Consider the following 27,609-nt stretch of genomic DNA (forward strand, 5'->3'; position numbering starts at 1 on the left):
GGGACGCGGAGCCAGAGTGTCGACACTCCGGCTCCTTCCCCAAACACATCACACGACGCAAATATGTCAGTCTCAGTGATTCTTACATATTTGTGCCATTTGGTACCGATACACTTAGCCCGTGGGGCCCAGAGGCGCGGAGAATGTACAAAGTACCTACTATCTACGCATACCCAAGCGCTGGCAGCTATTCCGCACACAGAAATGCTTCCAGTATTCTTGGTACACTTTCTCGTAGTGACAGTTTTTACCTCATATTAAGCATATTTAATATAGTTAGGTATAAGCATTGTTTTGTTCAAAATAAATAACTTATAGTTTGTTATAAAACATATTTAATTCAGTATTTACAACACAAGCCAAAAGGCAGTCATAATAAAATATATCAAACCGAAATAAGTCGTCAGTAAACCAATAGGTACTGTAAAAATTATAATTGCCACTCCACGGCATCACGAAAATCAACTACCTGATTTGTACTCTTTATTTAATTCCTCCAATTCCACCACTTCATCATTAATTTCATCTTGCACCTCTTCTAACGTTTTCCCCTTTGTTTCGGGCACGAAGTAATATATAAAAAATATACCAAAATAGGCAATACTTGCAAACGCCCAAAATACCGTGTAATGGCCAAACACATCTTTTATGCCTTGATACGATTTCGTCACTACAAAGTTTAAAATACACGCCAGCATAGTGGCAATGCTTGATGCTACGGTTTTGACGTTTATCGGAAATAATTCTGCTTGTAACAAATAAGGTAAATTCCCTAAGCCAATACTGTACAATATAATGTAAGATAAAACTCCTACAAGTGGCACGGCTGATAAGGATGCCAGACGTTCAGGGTTGAGCTGATATGCATCTTGAAGGTAGAAATATATTCCTACTGTTGTTAGTGAGAGTGCTACTCCTGTGCTTGATATGAGCATAAGAAGTCTTCTCCCGAAGTGGTCTATAATGAACGTTGCGCCGATACCTGGAAAAATCAAGTTTCACTCATTAAGCAATAATATTCACTAATAGTGGGCGAGCAAGTTTGGTTTCCTTTTCATCTGTCAGCGATCTAAAGAATACTAATGGTGTTAGTATTGTTGGGCCTGTCTCCCCGAATAGGTACCTACTTATTTAAAAATTTCAAACGTTAGCAATGCAATATTATATTTAAAAAAGGAATTCTCTCTTATGTTGCTATACCGAATAAGTTAAAAATAGCGAAACCGAACTAATTGTTTCCAATTTAAATGAGCGTAGTAGATCAGAATAAGAGATTTTCACAGAAAATTGATTCATCACGATATCTCTGTAACCAGAGGGCCTTTCCTTTCGCCGAGTAGAGGTCAGCTAAGAACGGATTTTACAAAATTCAACCCGCAAGTATTTTTTTTTTATTATGAACAGAACAGTCTGTCGGGTCAGCTAGTTAAGTAGTAAATATGTAACTACATACTTATTAAGAACATCGTTTTCTATGAGTTTCGAACGGTCACGATGCAAAACTTTTCAATTGCAAATGGTTTTGATATGTCACTTTAAAGGCCAATTTTAATTGTGATATAAGCAGAGTTAATTTTTTCTCGCACCCTTAAATTAGTTTACATTCTACGTAAATTAAAAAAAAGATAATGCTTTTCATTCTTCAAAATCGAATTTGGCAAGTGTTGGACAATGTAAAAAAAAATATTTATTTAATAATTAAGTATGTATTTTAATTTTCAGCATAAAAAAAATATATATATTTTATTCATACCCAATAAGTGTACTTACTTCCTTTTCTTAGGTATTATCTAAAATAAAATTATTACCTAACAATTCAAACTAAGTACATAAGTTTTATACATTAAGTTTTATACTTTGAATTAGGAATCAAGGAGATAAACATAATTTTCTATATATAGATAGTAGCATACTGTAGGTACCTACGTGATAGCTATCTATTGTTATCAACTTCAAACAATGCTTCAAGAATACAGTTGAGACTAAAGTCAACGGAACATTTGAGATGATAATAAGATAGATAATATAATATAGTTATAATGAGATAATTTAAAAGAGTGTCCGTTTAAATTTTTGTATGCTCTTACAACTTCTACTTTTCCGGACACATCGTAAGATAAGATACACATAAACTTTAACCCCCTTATTCATAATAGTCTGCTAACTTCAAGCATTGCTTATTCTCACTGTGTCTTCTTCTATTGACCTAAGTCAGAATGAGAAAAACACTCCTTAGCGGCTGTTTTAAATTTTTAGCGTATATAATGACGATTTAAAAGCGCTTAGTTTAAGCCCATTTGAAAAAAGTTTATATGACTTTGATTATTAGTAGTTATTATCCTAGAAAATGAACAAGTTTGTAACGAAATTCAAGAGAATTGTTTTTTTTATGGAAGAGGAGGACAAACGTTCTTGAGCACCTGATGTTAAGTGACCACTGCCGCCCACTTTCTATTGCAACACCAGAGGAATCAAAGGAGCGTTGCCGCTCTTTTAGAACTGTGGATGCGCTTTTTTCGTCATATCGTCTCGAAACTACCGCACAACGAAGCTCATTCCACAGCTTAGTTGCACATGGATGAAAGTTCCTGGAAATAGAGGATAATATTCTAATTAGGGGCGTGTCGTGCGAAGATGGAATTCGGCGGCGTAAAAACCGTTCACAGGCCAGTCGCACTCGGTCAAATGGTTCGAGCTGATTGATACTGGGGTGCGCCAGACCCCGCTTTGCTTTGGCTTTATCAGATTAGTCATCAGCCTTACAGCCAGAAGAACATAACTAAATTGGTATATTACTTACAAATTTTGTAACGTACGTCTATTCATTATGTTTTTGAGGTAGATTCCTCTCTCGCTTAGTAATGAAATACATAGGTCAGATAATGGGGAAGTCTGTAATTAACTAGTTCGTTATACAAATTTAATTTGTACCAAAATTTATGGACAATGCGGGATTCGAACCCGCCCCTCATGTAACAGCCAGTCCATGTCCCAGCACTCTTCCAACTAAGCCACCTTCTGCATGCTGCATGATCCGTAAATCTTGGTATGTTTGTTCAACTCTCAGATTGCGACTCCATCTACAGGATCTCCTTTACAGTTGATAATAACCCCAATAATCGCATATTAGGAAATTTATTTGAGATATCGCTCTTTCAAATATAAACAGTTTGTTATTTTTAAGTGATATGCCTCACTTCTGGGATTAATTTATATATTTACAGTTGTAATTTGTACAAAAAATTTGTTTAGTTTTATTATCTATTAACTAGTCAGTTAAAGTGATAGTGACGTCTGCTATCTTTGACGTCGTACGCTTCACCTCTAAAGGTACGTACGAGTAGATGATGGGGTGTGTCATCTTAACCGGTGCGTAGTAATCATTGTGTTACATGTCCTTCACAGCTGCGAACAATGTGCGATTAAAAAAGCACCTTATCTTCGGGCTTCCTATATAGCCCATAGAAGAAATTTCGAGTAAATGAGACTGTACTATATATTCTGTACTATAACATATAAATGACTTTCCTAATGATACCACCCCTTGGATATGAAGCGACTGCCCCAGACTATATTGGATAATATTTTTTTTAAAACAGTTCTGCTGAATTGAACTGCGCTCGTTAATCTCAGGTCTGAGTCATTATCTTAAAATAGGTGGTAGATTTTTACGTTCAAGAAGTGATTTAAAATATTAAATTATTTAGTCTGGCCATCAAAACTGTTACAATTAAAAATAAACAAAATATTACATTTGAATTTGGAATTTGTCATTTTTATATGATCGTTCATTACATAGTACAATTTGCGATATTAAAATGGAGTGAGGTGATAAAGAGAACTGAATCGCTGTGATTGCATTACACGAAGTAGGTATGGAGCCAAATGCAATAATTAAAACTCTCCATACGCATCAGTAAAATGTTTGTGTATCGGACTATTAATAGGTACAATGAGACCTCCTCTGTTAGGGACAGAAAAAGAAATACGTAGTGTTCGTACGAAAAAGGTGGTCAAAGCAGTAAGGGGAAGAATTCGAAGAAATCCTCTCCGAAAGCAAAAGATTTTATCTAGGGAGATGAAGATAGCACCTGAACCATGTCGCGTGTTTTAAAAGATCACTTAGGACTTGCAACCTATAAGAGACGTATTGGTCATTTCTTAACTGATAATTTAAAAAAGGATAGGGTGGTAAAATCGATATAACTACTGAAGCGGTACGCAATGGGTCACAGAAGAAAATTGTTTACGGATGAGAAGTTTTTTACAATTGAGCAATATTTTAACAATCAAAATGACCGTATAAATACGGCATTTTTTCAATATAAGCTCAAAGCTCATATGAAGCTTCCCAATTAGTCGACAGAGTGCAACGTGGGCACTATCCGACTTCAGTGATGGTTTGGTGGTGTATTAGCTATGAAGGAGTGACTGAGCGAAACTTTTGTGAAAACGGTATCAAAACATCGGCACTAGTGTATCAAGATACCATTCTTGAGAAGGTAGTTAAGCCCCTTTAACAACACCTTCCAGCACGACTCGCCGCCGGGTCATAAAGCTCGGTCTACGCAGTCTTGGTTGAAAACTAACGTTTCGGACTTCATCAGAGCTGAAGACTGGCCGTCATCTAGTCCCGATGATCTTAATCCGCTGGATTATGATATATGGTAAGTTTTAGAGAGAATGGCTTGCTTTAAACACCATGATAACTTAAAACAATCCGAACGATTGGCATAGAAGAATTTCCCATGGAAAGAGTGCGTGCGTTATTTTCCTTTGTTTCAGTATTTATGGTAAGACCAGGTATACATAACTGAATAAAAATATATGTTTCGTGTAGTCTTAAATGATTTTTTTAATATAGAAACTAAACAATTATTTTAATTGGATACTAAGGGAAAAAAAAGTAATTCGAATATAATGAAAAAACTCCTAGTACTTTATTTTGTCGGTATTTATTGATACTGAACTGTAATTTGTATCGCTCGTTCGGGTAAACTTCGTCTGATACAGTATTAGAGACAAAATCCGAGTAAAGACTCTCTCACTTGTTTATGGACTATGTTAAATTTTTCGTTTTCTGTTCAATTAAATGATGCCAACGAAAAAAACCAACATCGTTGATTCGATTCATTTTTTAATTCATTAATCACTACTGTTTCATTTTATGTTCAAACATTTAATTTCCAGTCCGGCCGAATGAAAGAGGAAAATGAACCAAAAATTAATCATCTGATATCGCCTCGTGTTTTTCCTCATAAACAGAATATCTATATATAAAATCATAGACCAAGTATAGTAACTAGACATCGGTTTGGCGTGGCCAACATGAGACAGACAATATCCTATATATATAGGTACATAATATAACACAAGTGTTTATTTCACTATCACTTTTACATCGTAAAACACAACATCGCACCATATTTCCTTCGATTCTGCTTAAAATTGTCACTGATGTTGAATAAATAGTGGATATTTCACAACAATAATAGCTTCATTTTATAGACGCAAATAAAAGTAAACAAAATATCTGTGCAGCGCTGTCATGTTGTTTAGCACACCAAGTGTGCTGACTCTGACTGAAATCTTTTTCTCGCGTGAGTGAGACAGAAACTATCAATTAGTCTAGTTACTATACTTGGTCTATGTATAAAATTGTACCTGCACCAAGTTGCACGAAACCATAGACAATACTGGCGTATGGTCCAGACAAAGAGCTACCCTGCCGGAATATAATTTCCAAATATGCCTGTATTGCGCACATGCCTGTCATATACTGCAATACTTTCAGTCCTGTAAAAGTAATAAGTATTTAACACCTTAAAATACGTATACCTACGTGAGTATGTTATTAATTTGTTTCACCAGTGGGAGGCTCCTTTGCACAGGATGCCGGCTAGATTATGGGTACCACAATGGCGCCTATTTCTGCCGTGAAGCAGTAATGTGTTAGCATTACTGTGTTTCGGTATGCAAGGCGCCGTAGCTAGTGAAATTACTGGGCAAATGAGACCTAACATCTGACGAGCGCAAAAAGAAAGAAGAGTGAAAAGAAAAAAAAACGCAAAGAGGATGTAAATACTACCTAATAAGAGGCGGAACTGGCGAAGTAAAAATTTAAATTGTTTCGTATGAAACGTGCAGTAATTGACATAAGTTAGAAATAGGAGTAGTTACAGTATGGCGATTGGCCACGTAGTATAATCCGGCTAAGTTTAAAAACAGAACAGTTGCTTAAAACGTAGTGGATTTCGGCTATATCTGTGTTTTACAAGATTATAAGCGTCATCTGTCAATCTATGACTGCACGTTTCATACAATCGAGTGAATCACTTTTTTTCTTAGAGGGTTTCGCTAGGCTGGTTTTAGGCGTATGAAACTGCTTAACATTCACTTATAATAAATTCATCAAACATTAAATCCCTTTTTATCCTACTCAAACACGATATTTCAAAAACATGCATGCATGCTTTGATTAAAGATTGGTCTCCGCTGCGCTCCAATTAGATACCGCAGGCGTGGTCGCAAAGTGCGGCAACTAATACATAATATAATTTCCAAACAAACAAACTACGCCCAAGTGAACGTACTCGAGCCAGTCTCTCTAAACTTTGCTAATAATTGAAACTAAAAAGCCGAGTTGCGTAGTAAAACTTTGTAAAAATAATACCTACCACAAGAAACACCAGCGACTGTCCTTTCTGACGTAATGTCCGGTGGTGGAATTCGGCCGCTGGAATCAACCCGAGAACCACAGAGAACATACATCTCTACGCAACGTCAAAGAAGCACGCCGATCGGAGTAGATTTTTGTTACGACTTAGGAGTCTGTCATAAGTACCTACCTAGTTAATAAACTAATGATTTTTCTATGGTTTTCTTTAGTTTTTTGTTAATTTTAACATTTTATTATGTGTTATTTTATATTACTTATATATTATAGGTACTACAGTGGGTAGAATTTTGTTTAATAATTTCGAGATCATGTTCAAAATTTTGTCAACGGAATTTTACATCGTGATATTGACAGTTATAGGTATTTTGTTTTTTGTGTAACAGCTTGTGAATAGTTATTTCAGTGTATTATCTGTGATGATTGACGTACCAAGCAAGTGACCTATTAGAATTTTATTAATTCTTAATAAAAATTACTTAAAATATCGACGACAAAAATCGTTTGTAACAATTACGCAAATTTTGGAGTATTCCCCATTCTTGTAACGGCTGTTTACTACCATCAAGTGAGCCCTGCTCTCCTACCTGCTATTAAGTAAAGAGTCTTTCGGTATCTCATATTAGTTAACAGCTCTTTGACTGTTGTTTTGTTCTCCATACTCTCTTGTACATGTAATCGCATAGCTGTCAATTGTTCAGTAGCCCACTAAAAACAGAATACATATTTGACTAGTTATCAGGCCATAAAATCTTATAAAAAAAATACATATTTGATTAAAAATATTGTCACTAACAGATATAACTTCTTTATATCGATATTTAGTATTTACATTCAATAGGTGGCATTTTATAAGAATGCATATATACATTTAAGAATGAGATCATTAGATCAAATATTATTTATGCTAATTATTATAAAAGCAAAAATAACAAATGCAACTTCAGTATAAACCCGACGTTCATACGTTTTTGAAATAACAAAGAGAAATTTACTAATAACTAAAACAAAATAAACATTTAGAGTAATTTAAAATTATCTTGTACCTTTTCATTCTTTGTTCCCTTTAAGAACATGAAAGACTTTTTCGCAGCGGCAGGCCTGCCATCTTTCAAATGATAATACGGGGATTCCGGTATCCATAGACACATAGTTGCATAGATTATAGATAGGCTAACCAGCAAAGCGTTGAGACCATTATACGAGACAAATGGACCAATACTGTAAACTGCAAGGCTTCCCATATTATTCATGACTTGTACCAGCATCCCTAGGGAACCCCTGATATCTTTGTCAGCTATTTCTGTCAGATATACCATAGTCACCTAAAAGCACAAATACAATTAATTTTGACCAAGATTTAAGAAATTTTTGCGCACTATTTTGTGATTAGGTACGTATGTCATCAAGGCATGAAGGTTAACACTCCTTTTTACTTAAACTTCCGCCGATATTTGACTGTATTTGCTGTTATTTATTTCATAAGAGATACTACGAAGATGCTATATTGCAAAAGCGGAGCTCACACTTGAGGCGGTGTATCAATATTTTTCAAAAAAAGGTTCAATTGCCGAGTAGCTTTCAAGAAAGAAAACAAAACAAAAATGGAGGTACAATATTCGGAGCGCAGCATAAAAGAGCATAAAAATAGAATGCTGGGAGAGATTCTTGCGCCGATTCTTCTCTCGCAGAGCGCCATTTGTTTCCGAAGCGGTAGTAGTGTTAGAAATGACATCAAAAAGAATTCTAAAGGAATCAATTTGAGAAAATGCCTTTAACCTTTATGCCTTTAGGTTAATAACTTAGTAATAATTAATATAACTATAATAAACACTGCATATCAGAAGTGACAGCAGCATATTTCTCATGTTACTATTTCATCGACACGACAGTGGTACGTCTCTATGCCTCCCGTTTGGTCCGCGAGTGCGGCTTTCAATTTGTACATAAATACTAAGGAACTTATAAAATGTGTACTAACCACAGCTGTAATACCCATTCCAATTCCGGTGACGAACCTCGAAATGCACATAACCCATGGTGTTCTACTGAACAATATTATAACCTGTATCGGAGAGACTGTCATCAGTTCATATTTAATTCGTCAAGCTTTATCAAAAATATGCATGTTTGATTAAGCTTGGCGAATTAATATAAAAGATTTATTTATTTATTGATTCAAGGTACACACCAACACAGAATACACATATCAATTCATAAAATTGTAACACAAAAGTCCAAAAATCATGTTCCTGGTGTACACATCATGCACATAAACATACAAAAAATTAACTTCATAATTATATCACTAAAATACAATACATAATTGCTTTGTCTATTTTTTTTTTTTTGAAAATTCCTGGGTAGGTACAATTTTTTTTATATTTCCATTCAATACAATTTGCGATGTGCTCTCACAGCTCAAGATAAAAACCCGTCTGTCCACGATATGCAACCAACGAATTCTTTCGTATTTTGGCCACATAATGCGAAGGGGTAATGAGAGCCTGGAGAAATTGATCGTAGTTGGAACACAAATGGCAAGCGAGCCCAAGGCCGATCTCCTACCAGATGGACTGACCAAATAAAAGACTCCAGGTCCCCGAGGGCCGCGATGGACAGAAGCCATTGGAAACATATAGTTCACTCCAAGTGTGGACCACTTGTTGATGAACACGATCCTCAGCCATGAGGGAACGACTAGAGAGAGAGAGAGATTAAGAAAATGCAAAATACTTACCGACCCTAAGAAACTGGGTCCAGCCGCAGAAAGCACAGTGAAGCGCCGACCCACTTTCTCGTTCAGAATCTGCCCGACATAACACCCGCAGAGAGCGCCCGGCGCGAACAGTGAGACAACCCACGAACTTTGCTCCTGATTTGTAAAAAACAAATTAAACCTGACCCAAGTCCTTTTTTTCTTATTTATAATATATTTATTCAAACGAATTACCTATTATACTATTTACAATATTTGATATGAATACATGAACTAAGAGCTCACGAGAGTACGAGTACAAGGAAGTGTATTTAGTCTGAGATTTATAAAGCGTACTTTTCTCAGACTTGTAAAACGTAGTTTAGTGTAAGCTTAGCATAATCTTTAATATCGTTTTTATAGTCATTTATCAGCTGACATTATGCTAAGCTTAAGATAAGACAGTCCAATGCAAAATTAAAGTTTGCATTTTATCCACTCAGCTAAGTTTTACGTTATTAAAGTGTGAGCAAAAGCCAAGTACGTTTTATAGATCTCAGCTAGCAATGCCAGATTAAGGCAAAGAGTAAACAGAAAACACGCAAACATGGTGTTTTTAGACAAGTTTTGTGGTGAAAGTATAGCATTTCGAGCTATGAACACTACTTAATCCTGTTACACATATCCTTAAGTCTCATTTGTAGGTTGCTTATGCTTGCTGTTGGTTATAGTTAACACTGCCGAGCCTTTTTGAACTAACACTTTTCTTTGAAGTTAAACAAGTTTTTCGGCATAGCGTGACGCAATTTTTTGGTACTTCTCTCAGAAAAGTTATTCTTATAGCTTGTACTTTGTTGTGTAGGTTCATTTATTCATATTAGGAGTGAATAACGAGGATTGTAAGCATATAAACTGTTTTTCACGCAAGAATATTGAAAATATTGGCGTTGTTACAAAGATGGCGGGCCGGCAACCGTGAACTCATATCGCTCAAGGTCGCTGGGATTTAGTGTCACCTTAACCACGAACAACGGTAGCAATTGCTACGGGCCCCGCGTCGAAGGTTGCCAGAGCTTGTAGCCGCTGCCAGAGCGTAATATTTACACGCTTTTTATTAGCCTCACCGGTGGTGCTGGAGAAAAATGCTGCAGATTGCATGGACCGCCTTTCGCACCAACGTGTCTATTCTAAGAGAGCTTACCGTCAAAACTAGACTTTCCACAATATGCCTTCCTAGGAAGGACGCAGACCCACGAGATGGTCGGACCAAATACGATCTTCTCTGAACATCAGCTTGCATAATGCCCTTCATAAAGCTCGCAGCAAGTGGAGGGGAATCGTACGGGAGAAACTGATGCAGCGGGCGAGTCACGACCCTCAGTAATGAGGAAAACGACGCGAGGAGTAGGATTATCTTCACCTGTATCTGTTTGTAACCGACTCATTTGGGTGCGATTTTGATCCACTTTAAACGGCCAGATTTAGTTTAAACTTCGTAGATTTATTCTAGCCTCCGGGTCCCACGGGCCATATTGTGTGTACACCAAACGCAACAAAGACTCATTGAGGCCGACATTTATGAACATACAGGCTCGGGTTCTTCAAGATTAAGTTGGCGTCTATAAAAGTGAACTTTGGTAATAAATATTGTAATAGATGTATTACCTAAAGATATTTATTTTTTTAATCCTATAATTTTTTCAAGATATTTATTATCCTTAGAATTTTATTCAAAGATGTAATGAACATAATACATATTATAACAAAAAGACGAACATATTTGAATGTAGACTTAGCAAGATAGAAAAGGAAAGCTCATCAGCTGTTGTTACTGTGTTCGTTTTTTTTTGACAATTCTTACAACAGTACCTTCACCACCTGGATGTTAGAGGAGTTACTCCACATAACGTTTTACAAAGGTCTTTCTACCACGTACAAGCACACATTGCGTCACTAAGCCTCTTAAAAAATAAAAAAAACTCTGGAATGAATGTCTTTGAGCGATGTTTCCTTGACCATACGAAATGGATGCCTAAAAAACGCGTACAACCACAAGAGCCGACAACGCTCCTGAGATTCCTCTGGTGTTTTGCAACAAGATATGATTACATGCCATTAGGTGCCACTCAAAATTATTTTGTCCTCCACTTCTATAAAAAAAATTGACAACAGAACTACTTACATCTGTTATATCTATATCAGCGTCACCATTTTTAAATTTCGGTATTGCAGGCGAGGACCACGATAATGCTGCCCCCGTGAAAGTAAAGGCGAATGACACTGTCGAAACGATATAAACACATTACTTATTTAATATCTATAATGATATGTTGATGAAAATATGAATGATTTAGAGCGTTTTGTAAAGAAAATGTGTGTTATAATAAATTCTAACTTCGTTGCTTTATGGACTTGTATAATAGTATATAAAAACCGCTGCCAGTGACATCGTCCGCGGTTCCAGACACAACAATAAGTCTAGCATGACAATATTTTTGCCTAATTTTCATGTAAGTTTGAATAAATCTGTTCAGTAGTTTTTGCGTTTTGCCCGGACATAGATATACAAACGAACAAACCGACAAGAATTATACAAAGTACTTTTTGGTTCGGTATTATTTGTAGAACACACAGCATGTATTCTTTAAAAAAAATATATCCAACAGTTTTAACTTTGTGATTTCATTGTATGCAAATATACATATTATGTAGATTATAAAGTGCTACGAACTATTATAAGTTCTGTTTTATTTTCATACGTGAATATTTATGTATCAGTTTTTACTTATATAAATAACTTAAATATTATACTTAGCTACCAGTCGATGTTAATTATCTTTTAATAATAAACGCACTTTGGGTTTCAAATATCAATTCAATTCTCCCGCGTTACTCACCGCATAATCCTGCCAAATATTGTATTCTCCTATTGGTTGGTGGAGATGAAGTGGACATTTGATTTTTTTATTATTCTAAACTTATACTTTCCTGTTTATAATTTATTCCATTTATCGAAACACCGATACGATATTTTAGAACTCGCACAATGAATAACGTTTACTTCGTATCACTAATGAACCACAAATTCCACACGCCGCTACGATACGCGATGAGCGCGCTCACTTCACTTCATAGATAATAATAATCTGTGGGTGACGTCATGACGTGTGTATAATATTGTGTGCATTGTGTGTAGCAGTTTTCGACTGGGTACTGTTGCGGACCTTCGTTATCTTCTATCTTTCTTTATATATAAAAATGAATTGATGTTCGTTAGTCTCGCTAAAACTCGAGAACGGCTGGACGGATTTGGCTAATTTTGGTCTTGAATTATTTGTGGAAGTCCAGAGAAGGTTTAAAAGGTGAATAAATAGGAAAATGCTGCTAAATTAAATTAAAACAACAAATTTGTTTTTCCTTTGATGTGTCCATACATAATTTCTATGAGAGAATTTATTGACGCACGGTTTGACAGTTCTGCTGTGAAACAATTTCATTACGACAGCAGGGTGCATATTTTACGAAGTAATTTTTGATGGTATGATATATTATTGACAAATTCATATAAAAACATTATTTTATTTATTATATATACAGAACAACGTCTGTCGGGTCAGCTAGTGTGTTATAAAATGGCGCGAATGTCTTATCAATTGCGATGATGCGTATTATTATAGACCGTATTGTTTAAAAAAAAGTCTTGGAAGTTTAGTCATCAAAATTCAAAATTTCTTTATTCTAAAGGGTCAATGTAATCACTTTGAATCTTTTTTGAGTGAAAAATTCAAATGTAATTTTTTGACTGCATAAACGTAGATCGGTTGTTTTTTAACATTTAAATGTTAGATTAAGGATTGGTCGCCGCTACGCTCCAACTAGATATCGCACTACCTAAGAACAACAGCTTTTTTATTACGGCAACTATTACAATATGCTTGAGTGCGTGGCAACTTGACACTCAATGGCATCTTTCAAATATTATTATAACATACGGTTCATGTTATTTTACATTGAAATTAATAAAATACAAATTACTTACTGATGATATGTGATGTATTTCTTATTTCTTGTAGCATTATTTTTACAAAGTTTTGCTACGCAACCCGGGATTTTAGTTTCAATTATTAGCAAAGCTTAACAGAATTATGTGGCACGTCAACGTCACACATTGTTCGAGACTGGCTCGAGTACGCCCACTTGGGCGTAGGTGCCGCACTTAGTGACTACGCCTGCGGTATCTAGTTGGAGCGAAGCGGAGACCAATCCTTAATCTAAGATTAAATATTATTATTGTTTGCATTACTTTTGAACACAATACTGTTAACGATTTCTTTTAACGAGAGCAAAGAGTGTTTAATGTACCTACTCGAATACCAGTGAAATTACTTTGGATTTAAATTTTCGTTTTCTTTAGTTTTAACTATGTCAGTTGATTATTGAAGTCCTAGACTTGATTTGACTTGCTGTTGGTTGTATGTGGTCGAAGTCAAGGAGCCAGTACTCACGACAGGGGAGCCCTCCCGCCCTCACTATGGTACTTTAGTGATAAAGTTACACACGGTTTATATTGTGTACAAATAATTGTCTACGTTAACATTCAACATCAAAGGAGTGTCATCTGCAAACAGTAATATTTCATACGTAATTATTTCCAACAAGTTAAGGTTAATATATTTAATAAACAGAAATGGCCCTAATATTGAGCCTTGTGCCACCCCCATTGTTAAAATTGAACCAGATAATAATTTACCATTGATATCTAGTCTCTGAATTATATCATAGAGATATACCTAAACAAAATAAATTCAGAGCAATACGTAATAGTGTAGTTTCCTGAATAACTTCTGATACTGTATGTAATCAAAAGCCTTGATTAAGTCACAATAAACACTATAAGCATCATGTCTCGGGCATCATGAATGTTCTTTAGTAAACGGATAACAGTTTTGGATCAAAGTTATTGGACTCAAAATGTTTCTTTAATTGAATCAAACCTTTTAGATAGATATATGTCTAAAATTAGATAGGTCCCACAAGGGCCTGCGGTGTTTTCTGATTTAAACAAAATAATAATTTTACTGTGCTTCACTTATGAAGCCTGACCTGAGACAAGAAAAACACCACAATCACTATTGTTGTTGCTGATATAGCTACTTCCGAGGCAACTGCTTTGGTTAAATTTTTGACAGCATTAACATCAATTGTACATTTTTCAACATTTGAATATTATTATTGTTGGCATAACAAACTCAATTTAGAAACTGTTAATAATTTCTTTTATCAAGAGTAAAGAGTGTTCAATGTACCTACTGGAATACATGTGAAATACTTTTCAAATTCATTAGCAACTTCTAAGATAACATTTAAATGTTCCTTTTCTTTAGTTATGTCTGTAGAGGTTTTATAGGTTGTATTATCATTATAGCATGTATTTTATCTGCTTGATTTAATATTTAAGCAATTTGTCACTTTTAAATAATCTCTCTCCCTCGTTTCTGGGATTAAATATAAAAATTTATAACATATGTATGTACAAAAGAAAAGGTTTGTATGAAAATGTCAAAATAGCCTAGCCATACATTTTTACCATTGTTTATGTATTGCTATAAATATGGAACAGAAAAATGAATCTCAGTTATGAGTTGAGACAGTAATGACCTCATAACATTTTAAAATATGAAAGCATCATTTGTGAATGTTGGTACCTTTCCATGAATTGGTTTTGGTGGGATACTTAACTATTTTAAGATTGAAGTTAGTGCTTTCCTTGTATAGGGGCATACAAACAGACACAGTTGAGATAATAGATATCAAATATGTGTCTTGAAAGTATTTTTTTTTCATTTGATGACAAAAAATTAAATAACAAACATAACTTCTGAACTCGTAATACTACTAACAGTACAATTTTTAGGGAGTTTGAACCAACACTCTCTTTTATGTATGCCATGCAAGTGATTGTAGTTAGATAACAGCTCTTAACTATCTTTTGATAATAATCTGAAATTTGTATTTAACACTAATTATAAAAAGATATTCTAAATACCTACATGATAAAGTTCAAGGGAAAATTAGTCACAATGTCAAATATACCAAAATTTTATTTGTAATGTAATGGAAAATAACTAAATTATAATAATTTAACTTTATTCAGGCATTTTCATTAAGATATTCATCACTTGACTTGCTACCATTGGATTATCTGTACATATGCTAGTTACATCATAAGGTGGCAATATCAAAGTATTGCCCAGTGCAAGATTATCATCAGAGTCTACTACAGGCATCAAATTTTTCTGAAACCAGCTTTTTACTTTTTCTCTCCTTTCTGCAACATTTACTTCTGTCTCCTCAACTTGTTTTTTTACAGGCCTTGGATAAGGTGCTTCTTCTAATTCTGTGATATTCAATACTGCATGCCCGGGTATTAAGACTGTTTTCCAACTACCTTCTTTTAAGATGTTCAAAATCACACTGCAACAAATAAAATTGGAAAAATTATTCAAGTACTTAAAAATGCACTCAGTACATCAGAAACTCAGAGGATCATGAGCAACTTAAAATTAAAATAGTAAATGAAGAAAGAGGCCTCATTTGCCAAATACTTTAAACAAAGGCATCCAAATTTTCTAGGCCGGGTGCAGAATCACAATGGTTAAAGAAGAGAGTCTCCCAATAAAGATCCTCCTTAACCTCAACCTCCTGGTTGACATGTGTCAACCATACTTCAACTCATACACTTATGGACTACTTATAGCATAGTAGTTAAAATTTTCTAATAAATCAAATTATATATTATGATATAAGACAACTGTTGAAAAAAATTCAGTTAAATTTCGAGGGTATACTGCAAAAATCCGCCAAACTACATTTTGGCAAAAATTATTTGAGTAAATAAAAAATCTTATCTTTTTTAAACTATATTCTGCTAAAACCAGCCTAGTGCTATGTCAAATGCTTGAGAAGATATAACAAAGCAAAAACAGTTATATGCAACAAATGGTACAACACTTGATGGTTAAAATATCATAAATGACATTGCTAATAATTTTCCTAATAAATGTTACATGTAAAAAAAATATGAATTCTTAACTTCTTTTTCTTTGCAATTGCAAAAATAACATCTAAATAAACTTATTCTTATTCTTCAGAAGTGCTCTGTTTATTTCATTACTGTAATTATACAGCAAAAATCTGATAAACAACTGTAATCACATTTTACATGTATCAAATTATACAATACCTAAGTATCATATTGTTAACATGCAGAAGAGAATAAACAACATCATAACTTTTTTAAGTAATACACAATTATTGAGTTCATGGTCAGTGATTTAGTACTTGAAAGTAAAAACATGTTTTGACAAGTTGCCGTCATTAACTCGGTTCACCATTTCAATTGTTTTAAGAGTATTGACTTTAAGTGACAGATTTTTGTGATTATGAAGAAATCTCTTTACTGATTAAAATTAAATTACATTAATAAAATTGATTCTGGTAATGTTGTATCTAAGGTTGTATTTTTGGTTGTATAGTGTAATGTATTGCACATTAAAGTTTTTGAATCTATCCAAAAGTAGAACTAAAATTATTTGTGTAGTTTAAATTACAAAAACATAAGCTCTCATTTTATAACATATATTTACCTGAGATCAACTGGGTCAATGGCTTCTATATAACCACAGTGTTCAATATTTTTCAGAACTTCTATTTTCGCAAATTTATCTATTAATGTTAACAGGAATTCTGGATCTTCTGTCAATTTTTCATGATTACTAATATTGTTTTCACCAGTACTTTCCATAATAACTAGAAATATATCACGTAGTAGAACTTGATACTGTATTTAATTCATAGTATGTAGTCCATATTAAATAATTACAATTAAAACGATATTGGTTCCAATTGAAAAATAATATCTTAAGAGGTCGGCGCGCGCCGCACGGTCTAGTGACAAGCAAAGTGACTAGCAAAGAGAATTTAAACACTACGTTCAAGAGACGAGAGCGCCATACAAAATAATGAGAAATGTCGCTTGTATTGTATTGCAGTTGCACTAAATCTTGATACCAAATTACCAACATAATCAACTAATGACGTAACATCAGAGCTGCCAATATAATAAATATATAGGGTTGGAATCAATACATAATTTTTATCGATAATTACCTATATAATTTACTATAAAAAATGTCTACTTTTAAGGTTCTCTTTTGTTAATTATAATATTGACATAAGCAAAGTCCAACTAGTTTAAACTAAGGTATACGTTTTAGTTAACTCAAAGAAAAAATCAATTAACAATTAATATTTTATTAATAGTTTTGTTTGACGTTGTAGTTTCGGTTTAGACATTCTTTGGTATTCGTTTTTCAGATGTTGCAATAAAGTCGTAGGCGAGGGTCCTGATCCTGAATCTGAAATTGACGACAAACGAGCGTACGCGCGGGACGCCTGGTGATACGTGATCACCGCCGCACACATTATCTTGCAACACCAGAGGAATTGCAGGAGCGTTGCCAGCCTTGAAAGAAGGCGTACGCCTTTTTTTCTTTTAGCTGTTTATTTGAGATTTCTAGCTACTGGTGACTCATATTCTTCTTTGTAATTGCATCGGATATCAAAAGCAAAATGTAGAGAATTTGAACTTGCTAAGTAATATTAATTATTTGTTTTTATGTCTTTAAAAATATTTTCACTGTTGTTAAATTTAATTTATAGCTTCAGTTGTGACCTATTATTAAGTGTTATTAGCATTAGTTGTTAACCTGTGTGGTTTTTTTAGATGCTAAGTTTATTAACGAATAATGAACTGAGTATAATATATAATAAAGTAGGAAGTAAACACGAGTATAATATATTTATAATATAATTATAATATGAAACAAATACGGAATCGAAAACATAATTCTTTTCAGACAGATGTTAACACATAAAACCTTTGACAATTATAACGATCGTTTACCAAGAAGGTGCGTAGGCTAAAGGCTTACTACCTTCTTAACATCCCGTCTCGTTTTTGGCTAGGCTAAGCCTATAAGAGTGCTCAGCTCTTTTATCCGGGGCTTGAATTGCGGCTTGGTTAGGAAGTCGGCGAGCTGTTTCGCTGCATCTACTTTAAGGACCTTAAGGCTTCCTGTAGTCACACACTCGCGTACAAAGAAATGTCGTATCTGAATGTGCTTTGTCCTCTGGTGCCTTTCATAAGGTGAGTCATGGGCTAAACATATCGCAGACTCACTGTCTAGATGAAGTTCTGCATAGACATCCCCAGTCACCATAAACTTCAGAATTCTCTTGAGCCATATGATCTCTCTGGCCGTTTCGCTGGCTGCCACTATCTCCGCCTCATTCCAGAAGTAGATTTCCCTGTGGTAAGATCTCCTCCATGGTCTGCATCACTATAGCTTTTAATTCATGTATTTGTTGCAGTGGAATATCGGTATGTTACCATAATCAATGGTCCCTTTTATGTAGCGAAAGATCCTCTTCACTCTCACCACATCTTCGGGATTGAGATTGTCTAATTTTCTTGAGACAACACTTACAGCGTAAGCTATGTCTGGTCTTATCCCAACAGCTAAATAAGAAAGTGCCCCAACTGCTTCTCTATAAGGTAATGGGCTGCTTCTTTCTCATTATTTTGTAAAGTAGCGTCTTTGACTATCGGTGTCACAGCAGCTTTACAGTTCTGCATGTTAAACCTCTCTAGGAGACGCTTCGCATAACTCTTTTGATCAATTTTAATTGATTCATCATGTTTTCTTTCAATTTCTATCCCCAGAAAGTATGAGCCAGATTTAGTCGTTATCTTAAATCGCTGTTTCAATTGATATAAAAAACTCTCAGCCTCTTTCTGGTTCGCTGAGGCGATCAACCCATCGTCGATATACAACGTCAGGATCAGTTTCTTATCATTGCTATCCTTTTTTCTTACGAAGAGGCATGGATCACTCTCACATTGTTTAAATCCTATCTTTAGGATGTATTCGGTAATGCAATGGTTCCAACACCGAGGAGCCTGCTTCAAACCATATAGACTCCTTTTGAGTTTGCATACCTTACCTGATTTATCATTATAGCCTTCAGGAGGCTTCATGTAAATCTCTTCATTTAATTTTCCATATAGAAACGCGCTCGAAACGTCGAATTCTGACAAAACTAGATTTTCTTGCGCAGCGACATCAAAACTACTCTTATTGTACTCGTCTTTGCTACAGGACTAAATGTCTCATAATAATCCAGTCCTTTATTCTGTGAGTAACCTTTTATTACCAAACGTGCTTTATATTTATCAACCGTGCCATCATGATTGGTCTTGATCTTATAAACCCAGTTACAAGGGATCGCTTTCCTATCTTTGGGTAAGTCTACCATATCCCACGTTTGATTTTAATTAAGAGAGTTGATTTCGCTTTCCTTTGCTTTACGCCATTTGTCAGCTTCAGCACTTTAAATCGCTTGCTTGTATGTGGTCGGTTCTATTATAGGCCGATCTGATTTGGACAGTGCATGACAGATATTACACACAAAATCTCTGTATCGATTTGGAAGTCTAAGATTTCCACGATTGCGTAGAGTTATTATACCTCCATGCTCTATTTCTGTTAAAGGGATCTCTGCATCATCATCTTCAACATCTTCTGCATCATCGTAAGCACTTTCAATACCAGATTGAATTCCGTATGCGATGTCGCAATCTTCGTCATTTACTCCATTATTTATCATCTCTAACCCTTGTTCAGTATCAGTGTTTTCATCACTGACAAATCCTTCGCCATTGAGTTCTCGTTCATTATTACTGACTGATCCTTCTCCCACAACAAAGTCTTTACTGGATCCATACTGAAATCCTAAAAAATCAAGGTTAAATTTATTGTACTGTGACTGGCTACAATCCTTTTGAGTGTTTGTCATATTCGGCTTCTCTGCCTTACGTTGCGGCTCTAATTTGTTCTCTTCCAAATCCTCTGCTTCCCCAACGAGAGGATATTCTTTGAAAATGACATCATGTGACTGAATCAATTTGTGATGTTCCTCATCCCAAATTAGATATCCTTCATCATGGTCATATGTCGGATAGTAATCCCTTTTGAGCCTTCTTGTCCAACTTCTTCCATTTCTCTTTTGGAACATGAGGATAGCATGTACATTACACGCAGGTGCTTTATTCTTGGTTTCTTGCTATGCCATGATTCATACGGTGACTTTCCATCAGGTCCTGGTCCTGTTCTGTTAAGGATATACACCGACGTTAGAATTAATTCTGCCCATAACGGCGCTGGCATCTTTCCATGTGCGTACATCATGGCTCTTGCCATCTCCACAACAGTCCTATTCTCACGCTCAGTAGGATTCTGTTGAGGGGTGTAAGGCATCGTCAGCCTTTGTATGATACCTTCTTTTTGCAGTATTTCTCGAACCTTAGCGTTGTCAAATTCACCTCCATTGTCGCTCAAAATCTCTTTCACCTTCACACCGGCTGCCTTAACTTCAGCTAGCATTAATAATAGCTTTAGGTGGACTTCTGACTTTTCTCGCATTACAAATACCCAACGATACTTAGTATGGACATCCTTGAATAATACAAAGTAGCGATTCTTCGCATAGGAGAAGGGGAAAGGACCGCAAACATCAGTACAAATTAATTCATATGGTCGGGTTGCCTTCTCTCTGGTCCCAAATTTAAGTGTGTGGGATTTTCCGTGAATGCAACCTTCGCAAATTTCCTTGTTAGTCTGTGTTTTGATGTGCAGTTCCTTTTCTAAAATTTTCTTAACATGCGTCTTATTCTGATGGCCGAATCGTTCATGGTAAAGTTGAATAAGGTTCAGCGTCGATAACTGGTTTACTTCTGCAGGCTTTAAGCATTGAGATGTTAAGAGGCATTGAGGCAATAGAGATCACCATGCCTCTCTCTCTTTCCAATTAACCGCTTTACACTGTTCACCTTAAATATGCACGTTGTTGGTGTTGACTCAAATGTGCTATTATTCGAAATATCATGTGCCGCAAGGACTGAGAAAAGATTTCGACTTATGGTGGGTACGTACCATACGTTCTTTAAGGTAATCTGATGTACTTTACCATCTACATGTGCTTCTGCTCAAATGGTACTAATCCCTACTGCATGAATTTTTTGTCCATTAGCGCCTCGTACTGTGTGCTTGCTCTTGAAATGGTTGAACTCCACAAAAAGATCGCCTCTATTTGTTGCTCCATTATCTACATAAAAATTTATCGTATCTTTTGTTTCATTACCAGTTATGGACAAGATAATCATGTTGACATTCTTATTGTCATTTTTTGACTTCTCTGGCCTTCCATCACTTATCGATTTCTCACATTTCCTTACAAAGTGACCGAGTTTGCCACAATAATTGCACCTTTTCTTATCTTTTCGCGTCTCTTCCTTGCTTTCTTCTTTGCTGTTAACTTTGACTTCCTTCTTTCCAGTTTTTACCCATAATGCGTCAGCATTGCTGCTGCATTCATCGTTTTCTTCTACTTTTACAAGAACCTTCTCATGAGAACACAACTGAACAGTCAGGTTATCAACCGTGCCATCAGGATTGGTCTTGATCTTATAAACCCACTTACAAGGAGGTGCCCTACGCACCTAACTTAACTTACGCACTAAAGCCTTACTACCTTCTTAACAAAGTTGACCTACTTTTTATATCAAAATATGTAATATGATAAATAAATAAACAAAAAAAAGTTAATGCATTACTCATGCTTGAGAGACGATTATAGCAGTATCCAAAGAATATCTTATTAAAAGCCGAGATAAATATTGCTAATAAAGCTTATATCTTTGACCACTCGTCTTTTCCAATTCCACGAAAAAAAAGCGGTCTGTCCGGTAAATGTTTAAACCACCAAGTATGGATTGAGTATTAAACTTCTTTTAAATAAGTATTATACATAAACTTCAATAAAATTAACAATACTAATTGGTAAAAACATAAACATGTATGTTTTATGCTGGTGTGAACGCTGTCAATGTATCAGACTGTATCAAATATGTCTCAGATCTATATAATATATAGATCACAATATTATTGTGAAAGCAAATGTGTTTTATACTTATATAAAAACTTGTTTGCAACAGAGTGTGAACGTAAGAATGTTTCAGACTATTGCAATACATGTTAAAAACAAATAATTATATTTTGACAAGTATTCTACAAGTTATGCATAAAACAAGTTATTAACTTGTTTCTTTGTGTAAACGAGGGGTAACGACAACGAGTGACGGAGTGCGACAGAGAATTTTCAGAAAATAGGAATAAACAATAATATTTATTAAATACAAAATTGTCATCATGTCAGACGAAGAAAATGAAAAATGGTCGAGAGACGAACCAAATAAAGGTACTTAATTAATATAAACTGTGGAGTAGTGCGTAGGTCTATATCTAAGTGTCTGGATATATAAAGGGTTTCTAATCAATGGAAATTTGTAATATTTTAGAGCACCGCATCTCACCAACATGTTCCAACTTTGAAGTACTTGATCCTCACGACCCCGTTATAAGTCGGCTAGCCATGCAGCTATTTAAACGCACTAATGACTACTTACAAGGAGAAATGGCAGCTGGACAGGTATTAATTTTTTTATTGCATAAAATAAACTCACAGAGTGCTGAATTAGCTGTGACTTGACTGCAAAGATTTCATTTATGTCAAAACCTGATGATTGAATCTGATTTTGATTGATTTTATTTTTACTTAAAAGTAGTCCTAATAACATGCACTAGGTGCATTGAGATTCCATTGTAATTGTTTCCAAGATTAGCTAAAATAAACATAGAGACGAATTGGTATTCTGTTTTAAGGACTATCTACTATCAGAATATCTACGTAAACGGTAATTACTGTAGATGTGCAATAATTTGGTCTTAATCTACTGTTGAGGAAACATGAAATTACCTTAGATAATTTATATGTTTATTACTTTAGTGTACGTGACAACCTACACCTTACATTTGCGATTTGTATGTCACTGTGCTTACATTGCTTAAAGTAGAGGTTAACTGTCGACCTCTATTCTATTCTTCCTACTGTGGCTTCTGTGGAAGACACCACAGATTAGCCAGTATCAGGTTAAAGTAGACTACCAAGCTTTGAGTATGTGTCTCCTAAGTTAAACAGTAATGATCGGTGTTAAGATTACATAGTTTTATTTAATTATACAAATAATATACCTGCTATTAGACTATAAAGGACATACACAGATAGAATTACTTAAATTATTTATAAATATAAGTACTTTATGATATTTACAACTTAATCTTATTTATTTTAATATATTTACAAAAGTAGTGTAAACTAGGGAGAGGAGACAAAAGAAAAAGTAGTGTAATGGGGGTTGGACGGGGGACTTCAGCAGGTAGATAATTGTACAGAGAAGATTGCATTAAGGGACAACTGAAGAACAAATGATCCATGTTTCCCTCATCAAGTCCACAATCACATAGGGAATGAACTCTTTTTCTAAGTTTAGCTAGAAAAACTGGGGTGCAGGTGTGGTTTAAATTTAAGTGGCATATAGTAGAGATTACTGTTTTATTTTGTATCCTACATTTTGAGAACCAAGGTTTTTGAGGAATTTCTGGTTGTAGTTCTTGATAAAATTTTCCTTTTGAAGTTTTGGAAACTTGCCAAATGTTTGACCAACTCTCATACATCTTGGGTTTCAGGGTAGAGCACTAGTCATGAGTGAATATTTCAGAATACTGAAAGGAACCTGAATGGGCAGCTGATCAAGCACAGGCATCTGCATTTTATTACCAGAGATGCCTGCTAAAACTATGTTAATTTTGAGTTCATAGCACTCTTTCAAACTTTCTCTTATTTTGACCTAAATGGATTTGAGAGAATTGATTGAAGGCAACTTTTAGAGTCTGAAAGGATAATAGAATTGTTCATGTTGTGAGACTTAACAAATAGAATAGCTTCAAGTATGGCAATTGATTCCCCAGTAAACACAGAAGTGGTAGGTGGGCAGCTATAACTCAGTATAATTCTTGCTGAGGGAATTTACATTTTCACAGCTGTCATAGTCTATTTAGACAAATAAACGATCCTGAAGGTCATTACCATGTCATATCTCATTGTACCATCTTTTATAACCTACTGAATATAATGAATTACAGTTGTACGGCATTATACTCAAAAAGTCTTGTGGTTTAATTTTTTTAATTAATTTATTTTTATTTTATTTACTCCATAAGAAGTCATGAAATTTGAGCATTCTTGTAGCATCACTAATAAAAGATTGTAATTAATATAATTTGTAAAATAATAAAGCTGCAAATATTGACTAATCGAGTGACATAAGGTTTCATGCCACTTATTCTCATTAAATCTCAACTTTATCCCAAGTGGTGGTAAATGGTAAAATGTAAAAGTTTTGACATTGATAAGTATAAGTTGTTTGAAGTAAATGAATAAACTGATATTGTTTTTATTGGAAATACCATAAATAGAATACACACACTCACTGATAAACATTTTAATTTTATATTATGTCGGGCTGTCCTAGTTTGGGGGTCGAGGGTAATTTTAAGCAAAATTTTTTTTTTTTGCAACAAATAAAGACATATTATTTATTATTATTATTAAATTTTAGGATCATTATACACTATTGGAAGAAATCAACCGTCTCACAATCACAAAATACACAGACCTAAAAAATCTGACAGTTAACTTATCTAAGGCATTGAATGAATATAATGATTTGTGTAAGTATTTCTTGTTTATTTATCAAATAAATACACTTCCAACTAGTGATAACTAGAGATAGAACGATGGCGAGAACAAATGTGTTGGCAAAGTCGCCTTTAACTAGAGCCCTTCGCCATATAAATGAACTCCACACAAAGTGGACATTTTTGAGTGTACGTGGAGTGAACTCACAAGGGTATTGTTATATGTAGTATGTTATGGTAAATAGTAGTATGTTTAAGTTTTTTCTATTTCTGGTGTGATATATTATTTGTAATGTAATGTTTGATTGTATGATTAGTTTTACTTTGATTTGATTGTTGTTTGCTGTGTTTGTTATTCTTGTTTGTTTGTAACTGTTGCATTAGGTAATACCTGTAATGATAGTTGCTATGTGTGTGAAATAAATAAATAAATAAAAATAAAAAAGAACCAATTGCATGCCTCATAAGCAAAGCTGATAAGGTTGTGTTCTACCCTTGATTTACAAAAATCAAGTTATTTCTTGCATTGAAATTTTTTAAACATATCCTCCTACCAAGGAATTGGCTCTCGCTAATCTGCAACCGGGTAAGATGTTAAGTGAAACCCTGCAGAAACCAATTTGTGGACATGTTTCATTGACACAGCAAACAATGGCACAAGTGTTTTTTTTTTTTTTTCAATTCGAGAACAAGATAATAATATTTCATAACATTTTAAATACTTATGGATTTAAGTAAAATATGGACTAATTAATAAAGTTTCTTTAATTTTTTAATAATTTCTGTATTTTTGTTCAGATGAAGCAGCAATAAAACCATTGCTGTTAGAAATTGATGAAATTGACTCACAAGTGTCACAATTTGAAGCAAATGCCTACAGACTGGACAGTTACACTAAACAGTTGATGGCTCGGTTCACAGAACTTGGAGAAAAGTGAATTTCTTAATAGAAACATTGAACAGAAACTCCCTTTAACAAAATGTAAAATACAAATAACAAAATTAGTTAAAAAATTCATGATAACAGTGGCAACCCAACATGGTTCTACATTATTTATGAATTATTTAGGTGTTATTTTTTTTATCCATATCTCAAGGTTGATCTCCTCACGTTCAAGGTATTTAATGGTTACCCTAGAACCTATAAATATAGGCATTTTTGCTACCAAAGGAATAATGTTTCGTTAGCGGTTTCCTGGTTGATAGTGTAAACATGAAATAGAAGATATTTTTATTTTGACGAGGAGAAATGAACTTACGTGTCACCTGATATAAAGTGATCACCTACCGCCACCTACCCTTGCAATACCAGAGGAATCACGGGAGTTTTGTGGGCCTTTTAGGACGCGCTTATTTAAAGTACACATCGCCTGGAACACCGCGCAAGGAAAGTCATTCGACAGTTTATAAATTACGTAATATAAATTATTGTAGTAAAGTCTTATTTTATTTGTGTAATTTCTTCGTGGATTATTGCGATGTTTTTTAATGTTAAGGAAGACTAAGTTGCGACTATATTGTATAAGTTTTTTGTATAGATTCATGAAGTTAAGTTGGAAATAAAATATTTACTTTACATATATTTTTAGTGTTATTTAATTCTATCGTCGCGTCGGCCTACAGTAACTTTGGTTCCTATATTTGACTTCCGATTAAATTTTCTGAAATGTTAAGAATAATAGGAATTTCGTATTATTCCGAATTTTATGATAGGATTAGGACATATCAGGATGGTGAATATTTACTTTTCCATTTGGCCAAACAGAAACTCATTCAAATAGATCATGTGCTTTTTTTTGGGTTTAAGTGTTATTAAATTTGTGTTTAATTTCACAATTTAATTTGATCAATGAGAAAATTATTTGTTTTACTGATCATTTACATCTAGGTGATTCTGACGGAATTACGTGCGTGTCGCTAAAACTAAGAGCCTGGAAGATTAGATGGAGCAGCGAATTATATTATGATATTAAGTATTCAAACACTAATGATAGGTACTTAAGAAATTGATATTTGCCGATTAAGATGAAAAAATAACATTAATCATATATAGGTAATACTAGCTGCCCCGACAGACGCTGTTGTGTAGATAATAAAAATAAATTGTTTTGAATTGGCCGATAATATTTCAAAACATTAAAGAATTATTTCGTAAAATATGCACCCTGTTGTTATAATGAAATTGTTTCACAGCGGAACTGTCAATCCGTGCGTCACTAAATTCTCTCATAGAAAATATGTCCATACAAAACAAATGTTGAAAAGATAAATAATAATGGGTCCCAAATCGAAATAAAAACTATCCTATCTCTCACGTTCGACCAAACTGCACTCCATGAAGTAATCCCCATTAAAATCCGTTCATTAGTTTAGGAGGCCATCGCAGACAAACAACGTGTCACGTAATTTATATATATTAAGATTATTCATTATCACAATAAGAAAACTTTGTCTATCATTAAACTAATTTCCCTATTCCTTTCGTAGTACTAGTACCTAAATACTTTATCACAAAATGA

At 34.4% G+C, this 27,609-nt stretch overlaps 2 protein-coding genes across 3 annotated transcripts; one reads left to right on the forward strand and one right to left on the reverse strand.

The window, feature by feature from the left end:
* Nucleotides 1-318: 318 nt before the first annotated feature.
* Nucleotides 319-12,526, reverse strand: LOC126969430 (facilitated trehalose transporter Tret1-like). 2 transcript variants are annotated; one of them, XM_050814840.1, is made up of 8 exons: nt 12,272-12,526; nt 11,557-11,654; nt 9,417-9,551; nt 8,658-8,741; nt 7,723-8,001; nt 7,264-7,384; nt 5,665-5,796; nt 319-982 (listed from the first exon to the last, which is right to left on the reverse strand). In XM_050814840.1, exons 1-8 carry the CDS (start codon nt 12,327-12,329, stop codon nt 462-464), a joined length of 1,428 nt encoding a protein of 475 aa, XP_050670797.1. In that variant the 5' UTR covers nt 12,330-12,526; the 3' UTR covers nt 319-461. The 2 variants fall into 2 exon arrangements, with proteins under 2 accessions (XP_050670797.1, XP_050670798.1); XM_050814841.1 differs by lacking the exons at nt 11,557-11,654; nt 12,272-12,526 and having other exon boundaries at nt 9,421-9,538.
* A 9,959-nt stretch (nt 12,527-22,485) lies between these two features.
* On the forward strand, nt 22,486-26,670 carry LOC126969452 (biogenesis of lysosome-related organelles complex 1 subunit 2). The gene is made up of 4 exons (XM_050814888.1): nt 22,486-22,751; nt 22,852-22,982; nt 25,012-25,123; nt 25,889-26,670. The coding sequence occupies exons 1-4, from the start codon at nt 22,703-22,705 to the stop codon at nt 26,026-26,028; spliced, it is 432 nt and encodes a 143-aa protein (XP_050670845.1). The 5' UTR covers nt 22,486-22,702; the 3' UTR covers nt 26,029-26,670.
* The last annotated feature ends 939 nt before the right edge of the window (nt 26,671-27,609 follow it).

This window comes from Leptidea sinapis, chromosome 18 (genome assembly GCF_905404315.1).
Source record: "Leptidea sinapis chromosome 18, ilLepSina1.1, whole genome shotgun sequence".
Classification (NCBI taxonomy): Eukaryota; Metazoa; Arthropoda; class Insecta; order Lepidoptera; family Pieridae; genus Leptidea; species Leptidea sinapis.

What these genes read in the sequence shown, in the direction of transcription:
- LOC126969452 (XM_050814888.1), top strand. Translation starts at nt 22,703, where the DNA reads ATGTCAGACGAAGAAAATGAAAAATGGTCGAGAGACGAACCAAATAAA. An exon ending in GAGAAATGGCAGCTGGACAG is followed by an intron (nt 22,983 to 25,011) that starts GTATTAATTTTT and finishes ATTAAATTTTAG; the next exon opens with GATCATTATACACTATTGGA. An exon ending in GAATGAATATAATGATTTGT is followed by an intron (nt 25,124 to 25,888) that starts GTAAGTATTTCT and finishes ATTTTTGTTCAG; the next exon opens with ATGAAGCAGCAATAAAACCA.
- LOC126969430 (XM_050814840.1), bottom strand. Translation starts at nt 12,329, where the DNA reads ATGTCCACTTCATCTCCACCAACCAATAGGAGAATACAATATTTGGCA. An exon ending in ATATTTGGCAGGATTATGCG is followed by an intron (nt 11,655 to 12,271) that starts GTGAGTAACGCG and finishes TCGTTTCGACAG; the next exon opens with TGTCATTCGCCTTTACTTTC. An exon ending in TTTCGTGCAACTTGGTGCAG is followed by an intron (nt 983 to 5,664) that starts GTACAATTTTAT and finishes TGATTTTTCCAG; the next exon opens with GTATCGGCGCAACGTTCATT.